A 19196-nucleotide genomic window follows, 5' to 3' on the forward strand; every position below is an offset into this window, starting at 1 on the left:
TCTTTGATATGGTGTAACTTGGCTGGGATTTAAAGGAATGGATGATATAGAGATACACAGTTCTCTTTAGCTCAGAGATTCTCTCTCAGTACTTCCTGATTTTATTTCAAGGTTTCTTAGTTCCTGAGACAGCACTTTTTTATGCTGGGACTTGTGGTGTCTTTGGAGTGCCTGGATGTCTTTAAAGGGCATGTACATCTTTTTATTTACCTTTCTTCCTTCCACGGGGCTTAGTAGAGTGCTTTACTCAGAGACAGCCCATTCTACACCTCCCTGGAAGAGACTGGCACATGCCAAGCCTCATTTAAAAACTACTTTGAAGGCCAGCGTCCCTAAAAAGATCTCTTCCTCTGAGTTATTACTGATGCCAGAAATACCTATTCTTTCATCTCTGTGTTAAACATTGCCCTCTCCTCAAGCTGTCTTTTAGAATGCACATTCACGTTGGGGTAGCATGGTAGATTAGTTTCCTGGGGTAGCTATAACAAGTTGCCGTAAACATGGTCACTTAACAGTTTTTTCTCTCTCACAGTCTGGGGGCTAGAAGTCCAAAATCAAAGTTTCAGCAGGACCATGCTCCTTCTGAAGGCTCTAGGGAAGGATCCCTCCTTGCTCTTCCTAGCTTCCCATGGCTGCTGGCAATCCTTGGTGTTCTCATTGGCTTGCCACTGCTTCACTCCAGTCTCCTCCTCCATTGTCACAGGCATGTGGCTCTGTCTATAAACAAATAGTAAATCCATATGTGTTTGCTTTCCCATAACATGCTTACATTTTAAGCAGAGAATCAAAGTTTTTGCATGGTATTTCTTCGGTTGATCAATATCTTCCTTTTTCTACTAGTAAAACAGATAAACTATTAATAGGAAAGCAAGAGGACAAAATGAATAATCCATTGGAATGATTCATGTAATGGTTTGATGTCGAATATTTTCGGTTTTCAAAAATAAATGAATTAATAGTAATTGCAGTTATGTGATTTTCTCATATTTAAAGTCTAGTAACATAAATTGTAACTGTTAAATTTGGTAACAAGAGAAAAATATGGTCAGGTGCAGTGGATCATGCCTGTAATCCCAACATTTTGGGAGGCTGAGGTGGGAGGATCACCTGACCCCAAGAGTTTGAAACCAGCCTGGGAAACATAGTGAGACCTGGTCTCAATTTACTAAAAAATGAAAAAAAAAAAGAGAGAAAAATATTTTGAGTAGTTCCCAAATGAGGAAAACCTAAGATTTTCTTCTTTTAAAGAAAAAAAAGGATGACAGGTTGGGAAACTAATTTTGCTAATAAAATATTTTGATCCTTTTCAGTAAAAAGCAACTATCAAAGCTGGGAAAAATACCAATAGCCTTTATTCTTCCCTTTTAAACAATGTCTGAAATAGAAAATTTTAATAAAATTTAATTATCCCCTTATTTTATGAATTTCTCATTTTTAGAAGCATCTTTATATGTCCTACCATTATTCAGTTTATAAAAAACAAGTTTGTTTCCTTTTTGAATTATTGTTAATATTCTTTAAAATTTGGTAGAAAGACAATATGAAGATATTTTAACTGAAGAATATGAATACAGCAGTTCTTTGTGTTAGATTGTGCCCAATTTTCACAAAGTGAAAGTTTCTACCTTCATCTTGACTGCAGGAATAAAAATCTCCTGTGAGCAGAGATTGTTGACTCATGAGTCCTCATCATTCTACCTGATGAGATAACACTCCCTAATTTAAAATATTGTTAAACAAAATAAATATTTTCTTAGGACAGAATGTTTGTGGTTTAGTGACTCAACTCTCTCTGTACTGGAAGCCTCAACCAGTGGCACAAGAAAAAACTTGTTTTGTATCATCCCTGACTGAAAAAAAAAAAGCATTTGTTATTTGTTTTATACCCACTGAGTACAGGTTATAGAGACAGAAGGTGAAATGGTTCTTAGCTCCTAAAAAGCCTGTGATTAAATTGAGAAACTGATATATGTTCACGGAAAACCTAGATGAACACTTACTAAATAGTACTAGGTGCAACTATATGAAATTGCCGTATTTGACTGGTTTTGACCTACAAAAATGTTATTTCATAATGTTGAACCTCAAAGTTCAAAACCACATACTTTCTCTCCCCTGCATTTTCCACATCCTTCAGTTCTCTGTGTCAAGAGCTGTACAAGAAGCCTGTGCTAAGCCTGGCAGTCCCAGCGCCCAGCCCAGGGAAGATGTGGGGCTGGTGGCTTCCCCTTCCAGGGCTGTGCACCTACTGTGCTGCCTCTCTTCTTCTGCCCTCTACTCTCCCTCAGCTACATTATTTCCACATATAGAATTTTCCTTCCTTTAAAGCACATCCTCACCTTATTTGAAACACTTTCCTTTCTTCCTCTCTCTCTCTCTTTTTTTTTTCCTTTTGAGACAGAGTCTCTCTCTGTCACCCAGGCTGGAGTGCGGTGGCATGATCTTGGCTCACTGCAACCTCCACCTCCTGGGTTCAAGCAAGTCTGCCTCAACCTCCCAAGTAGCTGGGACTATAGGCGCACACCACCATGCCCAGCTAATTTTTGTATTTTTTGGTAGAGGCGGAGTTTCACTATGTTGCCCAGGCTGGTCTCTAACCCCTGATCTCAAGCGATCCACCCGCCTCAGCCTCCCAAAGTGCTGCGATTACAGGTGTGAGCCACTGCACCCGGCCCCTTTCTTTTTTTCTTTCCATTCTTTGTTTCTCCTTTCATTCCATTATTAATCACTATCACTCAGTTGATGGCTGTAAAGCCTAAAAGTAAAGCTAGTGATGCATTTGTGTGAAGGAAAGGGAAAAACCATGTATCTTGATGTGAAATTAGAAATAATAATCATCAACATGTGGTAACAACAAAAGCTCTGTCATGTTATAGCCTCTGAAAAATTCTCCACCCACCATCTCTTTCTAATGAAACTGATGTTTCTCAATAATCCCTGTTCTTAAAAAGAGAATAATCTACCCTTGAGAAAAATAAACACTATTTCCCACACCATTTTATTGCTTTCTTGTTCTTTTTAAAAACTAGTATTGAAACAATTCTGTGATTTATAATGACGTTCTTTTCTTTTTGCTGTGGTGTAATATTTCAGCTACATGAAATTGACATTTACGGGCTTATGAAACATAGAATTTATTACAATCAGAGAAATCTTGGAGGAAGTGAATTTTGAAATTAGACTTGATGGAATTTGATAGCCAAAGATTACAAAGAGGAGAGGCAAAAGCATTAATAGAAAACCCAAGCAAAGACGTATCAGTAACGAAGCAAGTTGTATGTATGGGAAGGGCAAACAAATCCGTCTGACCACAAGTGGAAGTCTGAGGTGGAGGGAGGGGAGAAGGAGGTTAGAGTGGTATTGGAACACCCTTAGGGTGGGAATTTGAAGCTGACATTTGGAGCTTGTGACTAGCATCTTTGTAAGGACAACTTTATTTGGATAGATAGAGAGTAGGGATACTGTGATAATCTCTTTTTCCCTCTGCTTGCCTCTGCACCTTAGAGAATTTCTATTCATGAGAGCTGAGGTGATAAATATCAGTCGATCTCAGATTCAGCTTCACAGCCATTCCATTGTCTTCAGTCAGCAAAACTGTATCCCTGCTATGTTGCTAATACACAAAGATTTTTCATGAGAAATGATTTTAAATTAGAGTTCTCTTTTGAAACATTAACACCAGTTAATTGAACTAATTCATTAGGTATTTGATGACAATTCTTGTCGCTACATAAGGATGTATCTAGGAAGCCTTAAAGCAACTTTGGTCCCTTGTGGAGGTTACCCACCTGGTGCAGGTGAGTGAGAGAAGCCAAATATATGATTCAGACAATTATGAATTATGTACTAATTACCGATCATTTTGTATTAATCATCAGACAACTAGCAGGTGTTTGGAAATTGAGTAAGTGGAACATGATGAAACTGAGTTATAAAAATTAATGTAAAAAATGAACCTCCATAATAATTATTTTGAAAAACTAAAAAATATAAGGAAACCTCTCTCATATTGAAAATGATTTTTAGTTTTATATTATTATCAAAAGGCATTTACTATAAGCACCATATTATGTGTAGGAACGTTTTAGAGGTCTTGCAAGTAACCTTTAAAGACTCAATTCTCACTTCTAGGTTTATAAAGATTTATAGACCACCATATGAAAGAATATATTGAGTAGAGTCTTGAAACCTCTGAATTATAGCTGTGAGAAAGTTGAGATTATATGATCTATAAGAAAAGTAGGTGTTTGTGAGTTCAGAAAATACAATAAATGCTAAAAAATGTTTGATACAAGGAACAGTTACACAATTTCTCTTGAAACTTTATTGCTTCTAGAAATGCCATAAAGTAATGATGATTGCGGCAGCGTAAGTGCCATCAAAGCTCAGGATTGATGAAGATAATTATTTGAGTGCCTGGAAGGATTAACTAAGGCAGACGAGTTTCGTGCCAGGTTGTTTAGGGACCCCAGAGTTTAAGAGACTCTTACTAATTGTTGCTGGCATGAGTTTTGGACTAGTGAGCTAAGGTGGGGCAAAGGTAAACAAAATAGGCAGATGATGCATATTAAAGATGCTATAAAGTTAACTTCAAAGTGTGTGCCATCACCACAGACTTCTGGAAAATAATAACCAACAGACCAGTTTTGCATGTAACTGTCGTGGTTAGGAGGAGGTGCTTTTGAACCAAAGCTTTAAATTGACATTATTTGAAACAGTCATAAACAGCAACAGGCTCTACAAGCAGCCACTATCTTCATGAATCAAACCACCTTTGCAGAAAGCGCTTTGTATTCACTCAGCCAGCAAACTCTTACAGAGCATCCGTGATGTGACAGATGTTATTATATGCCGCGGCAGAAACAAAGGGACTCATACCCAGGAGCCCCTTAAAGAGATGAGATGAGAGAAAGAGCCATCAGTGATAAGTAAGCTAAAATATAACAAAATTGCCTGGAATATAGGGTGTGTAGGGGAGCTACATTTGAAGTTAGACTGGGTCCAGAAGGTGAAAGCACTTGAATACCAGACAATGAAGTTAGGGCTTTATTCTGTAGACAGTGCTGAACTGTCTGTTGGTTTTCAAACCAGACAGTACATCAGGAAGATCAATCTATTTGTAAAGTTAGAATGGGTTAAAGGCTGCAGGAGAGACTCAGTAGCAGAGAATAACTGGAATCTTACTAAATTGAAGACATAACGAAGTTTAGAAGTAGGATAGTAGTGGTTGGAATGCACAAGAGTAGATGGATGTCATACTGGTGAGGTGGAAAAAACAATTTTCTTGTATTTATAACTGCCTCCCTGTCACTTCTTCCTCTAAAAGATTTACAGTAGTTTACATCCAATTAACAATGCAAATAAATACAGATCAGAAAACTAAAAGAATGATAGTGTGATAAGAGAAACAATTACTTTACAGAAACACACATTCATAAAGTTCTATATAATTGTTAAAATTGATTCATGATCAAGTACATGGACCTCCTTGTCTAAAAGACAAGGGGTGAGAAAGAGAAAAGATTTTCCTGGCATTTTAGAATGAGAGAAATCTTTCCCTTCAGTCTCCATATAAAGGATATTAAGTAAGATGGTACCTAACATCCTTCTTGGCATCCCTGCAATAGGTCCAACCAAGAGTTCTACGTGGCTGCATCTTATAGTGTCCCTCAAAGCAAGTTCAAATGCAATGACAAAGGACCCCTTGATGAGTGATCAGAGGTGGATTGACTGGAGCAGGAGGGCTCAAAGATGACTCCTCAGAGTTGCCCCTGGTACTTTAGAACTATTTCTCTACCCTTGTGCCTATAACCACATAGTTTTTTTTTCATTTTTAGTTTTTGTGGGTACATAGTAAGTGTATATATTTATAGAGTACATGAGATATTTTGATACAGGCATACAATGTGTAATAATTGCATAAGGGTAAATGGGGTATCTATCACCTCAAGCATTTATCCTTCCTTTGTGTTACAAACAATCCAATTATTTTCTTTTAGTTATTTTTTAATGTACAATAAATTAGTGTTGACTGTAGTCACCCTGTTGTGCTATCAAATACTAGATCTTATTAATTCTATCTAACTGTATTTTTGTATCCATTAATATAACCATATTCTGCCAGGTTTTTTCCTCCTTGCCTGCTCCAAGGTAATATCACCAGTAGCTTTGTTTGGTGCTACAAAGGATAACAATTGAAAATACCCTCTTTTGCATTATTAATTTGTTATTCATGAGCTTAGTAAGATCATTAGTCTTTCTTTGGGGAATATAGACACTATCAAAATAAAAGCTACATTTTCTCTTCTCTGCCATTACATGATAAGAATTTGAATTGCCTTAAAAGGAAAATTCCAGCAATCAAAAAAATCTTTTGTATTTCGACAACTGAAAACAAAACTTGTCCAACTTGACTGTTATAAAGAGAAGCTGAAAGAAATGCCATGATCTTCAGCTTCTCTAAATCAGAGCATGTGCAATCACACATGAAACACAATACTCTTGATAAACCCGAGCCTTTCCTTGAGGCACAGACCTTGGTTCCTTGGTTGGGATTTGCACAACAATTCTTCTGGTTGTTTGGTCCTCGGCCTTGGCTTCTCTTTGCTTCTGCCCAGAATGAAATCATTTCTTCCTCTGGGACCAATGCTAATACAGCCAAACCTTATTTAACCTAGCCTGGTTCTGGGGGAGTTTCATGGTTCGTTAATCATATGGAGTGATCCGAAATGATCAAAATCAACATACTAGTGGTCCTGAGATATCTTGCTTAACTTTCACAGACTCGGTAGCACCCAAAGCCTCGATTTCACAAGATAGAAGTATTAAGGCAAACATTTCCAGCCTTTGTTGGAGAGATGATTTGCATTCCACTGGTCAGATGTGAGGGGGAACTTAGACATTTCTGCACCACACAGCACATTGAGAGATGGCTTCTAGCCTTTAGGCTGCCATTTTGAAAAACTTGGTGGCTCACATCTGTAATCCCGGCACTTTGGGAGGCTGAGGCGAGACAATCATTTGAGGCCAGGAGTTCAAAACCAGCTTAGGCAACATAGCGAGATCCCATCTTTACAAAAACCAACAAAACAAACAAACAGACAAACAAAAACCATCAAAGTGCCCAGGAAGGTGAATGCAATCAGGAAGTAGAGGCTGACTGGACAAAAAAGGATGAGTAGAGGAGTGATATTCTTGTGCAACCACTAGATGGCAGAGTTTCTGCATTCTATTACCATTGGCAACACGAAATACTTGGGTTAGTGGTGTAGCATCCTTTACATACCTGTAACTTTGAGGATGCTTTGTATTTTAAAAACTTGAATGAGCATAGCAAATTGTTTTCATTTCTCCATCCAACTTGGAATTTTGTGATCATGAAACTCATCTACTGAGAATTTAAAATTAGTCTCTGAGTGAGGAGTTGGGTGGGTTCTCTACTCCTAACTCTGTCATTAGCCATGTGACTTTGAACAATGAATATCTCTGGGCCTCAATGAACTCATCTGAAAAATGGTATGGTTGGGTCACTAGATTATCTCTAAGGGATCTTCCAACCCAGACATTCTCCTTTCATATTTGAGCCTGATAAATATGCTAGCTCAAAGTACCGTCTATATAATTCCTTATAAATTATTATTCAGGACATGCCAACTGACATTCATATGCATAATTACAATAGCTGATACTTATTGAGAACCTACTATATGGCAGTACTAGGCTAAGCATTTTACAAGTTTTACCTAATTTAATTCTCTTAACAATTTATCACTCCCATTTTGCAGATGAAGAAACTGAGGCTTAAAGAAGTAACTAGCTCAAGATCATATAGCTAATGGCCAGGCTGGTATGACTCTGAAATCTGTGTGTATACATTGCTATATTTGATCCTTTATTCAGCTGAAAAAAATATAAATTTGAAGACAATACTGCTTCTGAAGGAAAAACCCATTCTGTAAATCCAAAATTCTAGGTTTTCCAAGGGAAATAGATTGTGGGGTTTTGTTTTATTTCTGGAGATGGGAGAGATTTACATGGCTGTATCCTCACACTGTCATTAGATGCCTCTGTGTGAGCCTGGGCTTCCAGTACCATGTACATGGGTAACCAGCAGGCTCAACACTGTCAGTCAGTCACATGGTTTCTGAGGAACAATGTCTCTTCAAATCTGCAATAAAGTGACTGAACCAGGTAATCACCAGGGGCTTTTTCAGGTCTAGCAATATCTGATGGTATGTGTCTGTAATCTAATACAGGGTCTAATGTTAGCAGGAAAGAGGTTGCTCAGTAAATGGTTGCTCTCTACCATTTAGCAGTTGCAGTAAAGAAACACTATGCACACTATTAGTGCCATTTGTTAGTGAATTAAGTTTTCTCCTTCCTTTGTGGCCAGGAAACTTATGCACATTACAACCAATGCCTTAATTCAGAAGAGTGGTTCTAGTATCTGGTGTCTTAAGTTCCCTTGAGGAAATAATTCAATTCAATGCAGGTGGAAGCACCTTTTGGTAACTTTGAAAACACAACTCTGAGGCTCAGTTGAACACAGTAATAATTCTTTGGATAGACAATAGATGGCAGTACAGCATCAATTTATAACTTATAAACTACAGTTAAACCTAAACTTTTATGCTACATTTTATTATTTTGGAAGTACATTACTGTAAAACAAGAATTATTAAAGAAACTTATTTAACTTGCCTTATATTAGGCTACACATATTTAAATGCTTAAGGAACAACTTGGTGGAGTAAACCAACATTAGGAAAACTCGAACTAGATTTATCAAGGCCACTTTCAAGGCCTTTGGAGAGGCCCTAGCCTGTCAATCTTGAGAAAGTAAGAGATTCTCTTTTCTTTTTATTAAAGAGGCCCCCACCCCTACCCCCTTCTTATATAAGCTTTAGGTCTCACAATTCTGGGATTTGTCTGAGAATAGCCATGTGGCTCTTTAACTTGGGAAAGGGAAAACAGTCTTGCCATTATTAATTTTGCTACCAACTTAATCTCCAGGGAGAGGGGCAGTCTGGTTTTTTAAAGTAAGCCAAATGAAAAGGAAACATAATTGAATGAACTGGCTAATGTTCCACTTACTTCTAAGTCTGAGTAAAATCAAGTACCATACTTAACACTGAAACTTTCACTCTGGCAGTATAATATCTGTGCTAAAAAGAAAAGGGAAGTACAAAGGAGTATAATTAGCAAGTTAATAAATTATCCTCTGCTAAGACTGCAGACCAATATGATAGCATTTGGCGGTTGTTTTATATTATTTACCCAAGAGGTTATTGTTGTTAATAAATGACCAGTTGTGACTATTCACAAAGGAAACTGTGCTTCCATTGGCACATAAATTTCTCATCAGGGAGCCAAGCTTAGCCTCTGTTATGACCACCTACACCCTACTCATCAGGAGTAAAACTAAAATTAACCCTTTGGGTACAAAAATAATAGAAAGAATGAATAAGACCCAGTATTTGATGGCACAACAGGGTGACTATAGTGATAATAATGTAATTGTACATTTAAAAATAACTAAAAGAATATAATTGGATTGTTTGTAACACAAAAGATAAATGCTTGAGAGGATAGATGCCCCATTCTTGACGATGTGATTATTACACTTTGAATGCTTGTACCTCACGTACCTCATAAATATATATATATATACCTACTATGTTACCCACAAAAATTAAAATAATAATAATGAAAACATTACCCTTTGGAAAAGAAAAGTTAACAAACTTTCCAATTGGTCTTTCCTGTTGCAAACATTTGTTAAGTTTGACTTTTAGGCTAGGGAGACTTATCTATGTGTAGTTCCAGAGGTAACCATTATTCGGAATTGAAAATATTTCTGCACATTCGGTAAGCCCCTATGTCTACTAAACCCTAATATCCTTGAGGGCAGGGAGTGGAATTGTTCACCTTTGTGTGCTTTGATATATGACATATCATGGAAGATCTAGAAAATGCTGAAAGAATGAATGCTACATAGTGTTACAAAGTTGCTTTAGGTCTTAGAGACCTCTTGGCACGATTTCAAGTGTATTATTTCTGTGTAATACATTGTGAAGGTTGTGTTTCAGGAGATAAACTTGTCCAGTAAGCTTGCTAGGAGTAGAAGGCCTGTGACTGACTCTAGAGAGGAAGCAGAACATGCTCCTGGGACGGCCTGAGTTTCCGGGGCTGGGTGAGAAGCTGCCCCGAAGCAGAGTTCTGTTTGCAAAGCCCTCTCAGCCCACACATCCTGTGACCTTGCCTCACCTCCAACCAAGTCTTGGAGCAAACTGTGAAATCATGGCGTCCATGGCCAGGTGCACAGCAGCACTGTCTGGATCTGGGTCACGAGGAAAGGGAATTTAGCCAACACCCCATCATTCTCCTCCTCTCAAAGGGAAGCAGAGGTTGTTGGGTATACCACACATACTCAGCAGTTCCTGTTTTAGAATGATGGTGAAGCAAGGGCCTTCCCTGGAACTGTCTGTGATAGTCCTCACCTCCTCTAGCCACTGAAAAACTAAGCCTTCCCCCAGGGCCATGTGTACCCTCCCATCTGGGAGATCATGACCCCAAGTATAGAGAACTGACTCTTGGATAGCACACTGTGTCGACTTAGTTTACCCCCCCAAATCAGGAGAGCAGGCAGGTTCACAGGGTTTAACACACTACGAGGCCCAAATTATGAAAGTTCCTACTCTGATAGCTCAAATTCTATCTTAAATATGTGTCGTCTCTACCTCTCCCAAAGTGTAGCAAGTGTGGGGAACATATTTCAAGACAAAGCTAGGGAGAGGATAGAATGCACATCGACATCCATTTCTACCCTCTCCCTTCTCCTTTTTTCCTGACTGAACCTCAGCTTCTTCAGGTGCCTAATTTCTGCACAGTAGTGTCCTTCAGGTCTCAGCCTCAAAGGGTTGGGTCCGGTGATTGGTTTAGTGCAGGTATGAAAAGAAGCCTGCTAGGTGGCTTCTAGAGGAGATTTCCCCCACTTCTAAGCAAGTTACACAGGAAGGAATTATCATACCTCTATGTGACAGCTAGAAATGTAGCAGTGACTAAATTCAGTAGCAAAGGAATACACTGGTTAAACCAACTCAATCTACCCCTTTTGTTTTATATGTGATAATATATTTTGTTTTTTATCAGGCTTCTGTGAGTTGGACTGTTATTTGCAGGATCCTATGTTTTAAGCAGGGATTGTATCACAAGCAAAATACATAGAAAAGGCTACTCTTGCCAGCTTTTAATTATGTAATACATAAGTATCTAGGAAGAAGAGATAGGTCTTTTTTGGAGTGTCCATCTCCAACAATACAAAGTTTAGGAAGCACAGGTAGATTGCTTTTATCTCTGTTGTCACTTGGAGTCAGTCAATGGGCACATATGTTTTTCCAAAAAGGAAAAATATTAAGGGGAGCAGACTGCCTAACATTTGTGGTTGACTTTTTACAATGTGTAGGTCTAATCTATGGCCACACCACCCTAAATGCAGCTGATCTTGTCTGATGTCAGAAGCTAAGCAGGGTCGGGCCTGGTTAGTACTTGAATGGCTGACAATGTATAAGTCCGCAGCAGTTGGAATAAGCTTTCAAGTCCTAGGAGTCTTCTCTTGTTTGCTACTTCTTTGGCATATTTGTGAGCAGAAGGACAAGGTGAACACTAACGTAGGGTACTGGAACAATTAATAAAAATAGGTCTTGATGTAAGACACATTCATGGTAAGACGATGACAGCATTTCAACTTTAAGGTATTTTTCAGTTGTTACTTAAATTCTCCTGAGCTATATGTGTTTCTCTTTCCCTTCAAAAATACTGTATTTAAATTCCTAAGAAGATATTAGTATCACAGGTAGAAATGTATTTTTATATGTGTTTATATATGGCATAATATATTGTCTTTACTGTACACAAGTATTACTTTCATAGTATGAAACTAAAGGAAAAACAAAAAGAAATATATTGCTGCTAATATACCTTTACATTTTATATAATGCAAACAATAATGGCTTTTTTAAAAAGTATGTACAGGGGCCAGGCACAGTGGCTCACACCTGTAATCCTGGCACTTTGGGAGGCTGAGGCAGGTGGCTCACTTTAGGTCAGGAGTTCGAGATTAGCCTGGCTAACATGGTGAAACCCTGTCTCCACTAAAAATACAAAAAAATTAGCTGGGTGTGGTGGCACATGCCTGTAATCCCAGCTGCTGAGGCAGGAGCATCACTTGAACCTGGGAGGTGGAGGTTGCAGTGAGCTGAGATCACGCCACTGCACTCCAGCCTGGCGACAGAGCAAGACTCTGTCTCAAAAAAAAAAAAAAAAAAGTACACAATAGAGTTCCACAAATTATGCCAATCTATATATCTCTCTTGCTGATATTACCATATTGATTAGATCTTCCTGCCCCTCTAAAGTGTTCACACTTTGCTCTATTCCTCTTTATATCCTTGCAACATCGTAGAAATCCCACAAAAGCTTCCGTTTCTGTTGTGAAATGCTGAGGTCTTGCATTTTTAGTTCTCTTTCTACTTCACTGGCATTCTTCATTCAAAGCTCTCATTCTGCTCTGCCATCTTTATTCCTGTGCTTACAAAATCTACCAAACCTTGGATCAGGTATGATGCTCAACTGCAGACAACAAAGAACGCCCAAGTCAAAATAGCTTGAAGAATAGGACGTTTATTATCTAACACAACAAGAACTCCAGAGATAGGTAATTCTGCTTCTCATTTCAAGAAATCAAGAGATAGGTATTTCCGCTCTGCTTTTTCCTCAATCTAGTCTCCTTAGGCTAATCCTGCACATGGTCCCAAGATGTTCTATCGTATTCATCACATGCAGGCATGACACTGGCCTGCAGGAAAGGGAAATTTTTCTTCTTGTAGACGACCTTTTCCCCCATTCCTTCAGCAGATGCCTCTCACATCTCATTGGTCAGGATTAGGCCAGAGAAGTAGGGCAAAGTATGAACATTTTAGAGGGTCAGGAAGACATCAGTCAATGTGGTAATATCAGCAAGACAGTTATGTATGGGCATTTGCCTAAATCAATACTGGTGAGGGGAACTGGACACCAGGATTAGAGCAATCCTGACTGACTACTGGGGCTGGAAGCAGCTTTCTCTGAGGCATATGAAAGATGAGTCGCTGAACAAATTTAGGATTATTAGCAAAGGCAGTGTGTATGGGGGAGGTGGGAGGACAGTGAAGGGTTGGATAAAGGAAATGGCTTTGGGGTAGGCAACCATCAGAGTCTGTAAAACATTCTTTCTGCCTTTATTAGTTTCCATTCCTTTTGAATCTGATAAATATTATAATCCTAGGAACAGTTCCCATTTCCTGGCATAGTCTAGATTGTTTCTCTAACTGAGATTCAGTTCCCACTTTATTTCCAGTGTTCAGGAAACTTACAAATTTCTTTTTGTTATTTCTTAAAAGCCATGACGTAGAACAACCAGGAAATTGGAAAATGAAATTGGATTACTTTCATGCCAAAATCTGTCTCTCCATCTAGTTTCTGTCTACCTCTATCTATCTCTAATTTGTTTTCTGCATAGGATTTAAAAGAATTCAGTTAGGCACAGGGTGAAGTCATCCAGGCTTATTTATAAATGTGCTGTGAGAGCACCAAATTATCTACAACGCTGTGTAGGTTTTGAAGAATGATTCATTATTTGGGCTGACTGGAAATATATTAATACACGGAGAAATATGCCTTTGGGTTTCTTGAGATTTTGGCATTGTTCATAGTGTATTGACATGACTGTGTTTCTGTTCTTTGCAGAGCTTTGGATGTAGTAGATGGAAAACATGTGGTTCGAGACTCCCAGGAATTTCCACTGCACTGTGGGGAATCCCAGTTCTTCCACACCACTGGTGAGGCGCTTGGTTCCTTACTTCTAGAGTCTGGAATGTTTAAAAAGGTAATGCTTCATTTCTAATGTTTGACTCCCAAGAATAAACCCTTTAAAGAGTTAAAGCACTGTAAGATATCCTGTCTAAGAAACACATACTTAAAAGTAATGGTATATATTATATATCATAAATTATATACATCGTATGTAATATATGTTATATAATACATATTCTGTAATTTTCTATATAATTATTATATTTAACAATATAATAATATAATTTATTATATAATCTATTTTTATATAATTATTATATATATCATATATAACATTATATATCAAAGCACCATGATAATAAAGAATGAACTTGGCCGGGTCTGGTGGCTCACACCTGTAATCCCAGCACTTTGGGAGGCTGAGGCAGACGGATCACTTGAGGTCAGGAGTTTGAGACCAGCCTGACCAACATGATGAAACTTTGACTCTATTAAAAAAAAAAAATACAAAAAAATTAGCTGGGTGTGGTGACGGGCACCTGTAATCCCATGTATTCAGGAGGCTGAGGCAGGAGAATTGCTTAAACCCAGGAGGTGGAGTTTGTGGTGAGCTGAGATCGTGCCACTGCACTCCAGCCTGAGTGACAGAGTGAGACTGTCTCAAAAAAAAAAAAAAAAAAAGAATGAGCTTAATAAATGAACTTGACTCTTTGCTTTTTGCTGCTTTCAGGTGTCTTCCTCCTCATAGGTGCCTTTTGCCCACCCTTTTTTCTTTTGTACAAACTGGGCTTTAACTCGAAGGCATACAGGTTAATATGATGTCAATATTTGGAATTAATCGTTCTTTCCTATAAAAAAAAACTTATGCTTTTTCCTACTGTAAGGAATTTTCAGCTATTTTTTCAATAGTTACCTCTTAATATCTAGATGTTTGTACAGAAAGTTCCGACTTAACTATATTGCCTTAAAAGAAAAGTTTTCTCCAAGGTGGGAGATAGAGAAATGTACTTGTGTTAACTGCATTCCTTCACTTGTGGAAAGACATTACTCATGCACTTACCTGTCTGCAGGATGGGAAAGCAGAATGATGTCTTTAGTCACAGGGTGAGTGAGAGCTAGTTTAGCTGCCAGGCCTGAAGTTTGTATAATACATTTCTTGTTATAACTTATTATAAGATCAATGAGGGTTAATAGTGAAATATATTTGTCATGAAAGAAATGCTCTCCTCCATCCCAAAAGACATTTGCTTTAGTAACACCATATATTAACAGTTTAAAAAATTACTTAGCGTGAGACAGAAAGAGTTCTGGAGATTGGCTGCACAACAATGCGAATGTACTTAAACTATTGTTAAGTGTAGTTAATATATTGATCTGCATAGTTCTGTATAGTTAAAAATGGTTAAGATGGTAGATTTTATTATGTGTATTTTACCACAATTAAAAAATGTTAAAGCTTACTTAGTGATGAAAAGCATAAAAAGGACATGAAGAGATTATTAGCTTATATTTTATATTTCATTAGAACATGACAAAAGTAGGTAGTAAAATTCAATACAGAATGCTTTGTAACTCAAAGTAGCATAATATCAATAAGGGTACCAGAAATATGAAACATTTTATAAGATATTGAATTTCAAAACCAAATTTAAATTTAAAAAATTAAGTAAACTGGCTTACTGTACTTTATACTTACTTTCAAGTTGGTTTCACATTTTATTCTTTTCTCTTTATAAGAAATAATTTATAACTGGGGGAAAAAAAACCCCTGATAAACCCAGTCATTGGCCGTAGCCAGAGTTTCAAGTTGTTTCCTATATTTGTCCTTCAGTAAGTATGCCTTTTATAACATAAAACAAAAATAATTATTTGAGCATAATGCAATTACATATCCTATAACGTTTGCTGAAGTCCAGGAAACAATTCGTGGCAGTGTTCAGAATTGAGGCAAAAAATAAGTTCCTTGAGGTAGGTGGCAAGGAAGGGTCTGTTGTGGCCTCCTGCCTTGCAAAAAGCTCTGGGCATTGGGCTGCCCACAGGAGCAGCCCCAAGGCCAAGCCAAAAAGGTCGGGGAAGGAAGGAGGCCAGTTGGTATACCTGGGAGAGGCAGAGGCTTGAAGCCGCAGATTAACTGGGATCCCAGTGTAGGATGGAGCCAGAGCAGAGAGAGCAAGGGCAGGAACTTGACAGAGCAAGGAGAGGCACAGTGTGGTTCAGGCGACACTGTCTCTAAGTGTCACTGGAATGGGGTCAGCCAGGCACTGTCTCTACTCTCTACTCACTGTACCACACCCTCCACCTCAGAGAGGCTCAAAATCTCTACAACAGAAGAATTGGCTCTGGGATCCACTTACCATCTGCCTGTTGTCTCCCTCTCTCCCCATCTCCATCATCCCTTCTCCCCTCTCTCTTTTCACCCTTGCTCTCTTGGGCCCTGGTTGTCTTAATCTTTCTCACTCTGCATATCATACCAGGTCTGGGAGGAGGCAAGAGGCAGTACAACAGCCTTTCTCTTCCCCGCTGATGTGTTTTCAACTCTGTCTCTTGAGATCATGGCTGAGAGATTTACTGAACCATTAGCTCAGAAGTGCAAGACCCCACCTACCCACCCACCCACACACCCCACTACCGCCTCCCTGGCCAATATTACTGGGAAACAAATGTTGACTCCATTTAGATTCTGGGTAGTTTATATTGACAGTGAGTTCTAGGGTGCCAGGGGCACCTCCCATACATTCCAAATTACCCTTCTCTTAATCCACTCTCCCCAGTGAGCCTGAGCATTTCCTGCAAGATTCAGCAGATTTGCTGAGGGAATTATATCAAGGACCACCAATGACCTTCTTTCCTAGGCAGAATAAATTATATATATTTATTCAAACTAATGCTCACATTTTTAATTTGTATTATAGCTAAGCAATTGACATTTTCCAAAACAACCAGAATTTACCCATTTTTATAACTGTTCCATATGTTCTATGTTATTGTATTTGTTTATTATTTTTAACACGTTATAACAACATTTCTTAAAGTAGACAATATTATATTGACTCTTTCAATTAAATTAGAAAACATGCTGGTACAAGTGCAGTGGTGTTTATAACTAATTAATCACAACCAGTTACAGATTTCTTTGTTCCTTCTCCACTCCCACTGCTTCACTTGACTAGCCTTAAGAAAAAGACATTTACTATACCTGCTTGTATAAACAAATACGGATTTATAGTTACAAATACAATATTGCCTCTCAAATTTACATATACAACAACTACAGGAAAAAGTGTAACTACAAATTAGAATATTGCTAGAATTTAAATCTTGAGTGAGAAAAATCATCAGGGATTGTATATTTATTTTACAAAACAAGTTTTCCTTTAAACAATTGCATTAAATATTTAGTTGGCTTTAGCGTAGAAGGTATGTTTATTTAAAATATTTATATTTCTAACAGACCATTTTTTTCACGAGAGAAAAGCATAAGAAAGTGGTATCATTAAATAAAAACATATCATGTATTATGTGACAAACATGAATTGGATAACTCTTTCTTTGCATATAAGAGTGAATTAACATTGTAGATTATTATGTGTTTTTTGTATTATTTTCATTTGCTTATATTTATTATGTTATATTTACTGCTTAACTCGTTTTGGAAGTGAAAATGTGTTGATTCCACTATGTGGAGGTATTTCCAGGACATGAAGAGATACCCTTTATGAATTAAAGTGTTTCTTTAAAAAAAATGGAATAAGAATATTGAGTAATGTATTATTAATTAAAATATAATATCTTCAAAGAGAGCACTTGCCTTAATGAGAATTTCAATGATTTCTAGTATAAAAATATTTTAATCCTCCTTGAATTCTAATCACTTATTTTCATCTAGAAATTACATGTGACTATATTGATTATAAACTAAATTGTCATATTTTCAATTATTCTGGCCTCACATTCAAACAAGTAAAGTGGAATAAACGTAATTATTTTATTAATTCAAGCAAAAGATCTTTTTTTGCTTTAACCATTTGGATCTTTTCCTTCTTGATGGCCTGAATAAAGCTGCTGTTTCCCATTTTCTACTAGTGCATGTATGTGCATGTGTAGAAGTTTGTGTGTGTACTTTTTAGGAAGAAAAATAAGCCTCTCCTTCCCCCTCAAAACAAAAGTAACTCTAATCTATAGACTATTGCCAAATCACTGCTGCTCCTTGATAAGTCACTTGTCTGAATCTTAGTTCTTGGTGATGCTTGTCTGCCCCATCATTCAGGAAACATCTGTGAATCTTTAATCTCACTCTAGAGATTGTGATGCTCCCAAATCATCTGAAACAGAGAAGTATCTGCTTTATTCTCAACTATCTCAGAGATGGTTCTAACCACGATTGTTTTTGACAGCTTGTTTTTGTTTTTGTTTTTTTGAGACGGAGTCTCACTCTGTCGCCCAGGCTGGAGTGAAGTGGTATGATCTTGGCTTATTGCAACCTCTGCCTCCTAGGTTCAAACAATTCTCCTGCCTCAGCCTCCCTACTAGCTGGGATAACAGGCATGTGCCACCATGCCCAGCTAGTTTTTTTTTTGTATTTTTAGTAGTGATGGGGTTTCACCATATTGGCCAGGCTGGTCTTGAACTCCTAACCTCAAATAATCTGCCTGCCTCAGCCTCCCAAAGTGCTGGGATTACAGGCGTGAGCCACCACACCTGGCCTTAACAGCATTTTTCATTGCCCAGTTAATCTTATAATTGTAGAGGTAGTATGTTTGCCAGTTTCTAGCCTGGTTATTCTAATTTAGTCAATAAGCAGAGCAATTCAGTTCAACAAACATTGGTTGAGGTAGCAGAGAGGAAAAAACATTTTCTAATCCTTTCATTTTCCATGTTTCCCAGGTAAGTGGTCACTTTGAGAGGTGATCTATCCCTCTGTTTCATTTCTCTTCTAACTCCTGTTATTTCCTCTTCTTTCTCTTTATACCTGTTCCACAAAGGTCCACTGGTGTTTCTCTCAGTGCCCAATCCCCAATCTCACTTCGTTTCTCAGACTAAACCGAAACCAAAATATAAAGTATTTAAGGGGCCTCAGACTCATTGACCTCACTCCAAACCTGCTCCATCCCCTGGGCCATATGTTGTGACTCCTCCACTGTTGGGCTGGCCTAGGACACAATACATCAACATTATCACTGGGCACCCACATTGTGTCTCAAGTCACCTAGGCTGCTAATCTCACCAAGCACAGTTCTCAAATCATCCTACAAGAAGTAAGACCTCCCCGGATCTTGAAGTCCAACCCACAACCCTGCCATTAGGATGTTTACTAACTGTTTTAGTCTATTTTGTGTTGCTTATTA

General features: G+C 38.0%; 1 protein-coding gene across 1 annotated transcript in view; it reads left to right on the forward strand.

The window, feature by feature from the left end:
* CRYBG1 (crystallin beta-gamma domain containing 1) overlaps nucleotides 1-19196 on the forward strand; it is a 209465-nt gene that overhangs the window by 75234 nt on the left and 115035 nt on the right. Inside the window, exon 2 of the mRNA XM_009242117.4 lies at nucleotides 13786-13924. Coding sequence (XP_009240392.4) covers nucleotides 13786-13924 — 139 coding nt within the window. The remainder of the gene's footprint in view (nucleotides 1-13785; nucleotides 13925-19196) is intronic.

Source organism: Pongo abelii, chromosome 5, assembly GCF_028885655.2.
Source record: "Pongo abelii isolate AG06213 chromosome 5, NHGRI_mPonAbe1-v2.0_pri, whole genome shotgun sequence".
Classification (NCBI taxonomy): Eukaryota; Metazoa; Chordata; class Mammalia; order Primates; family Hominidae; genus Pongo; species Pongo abelii.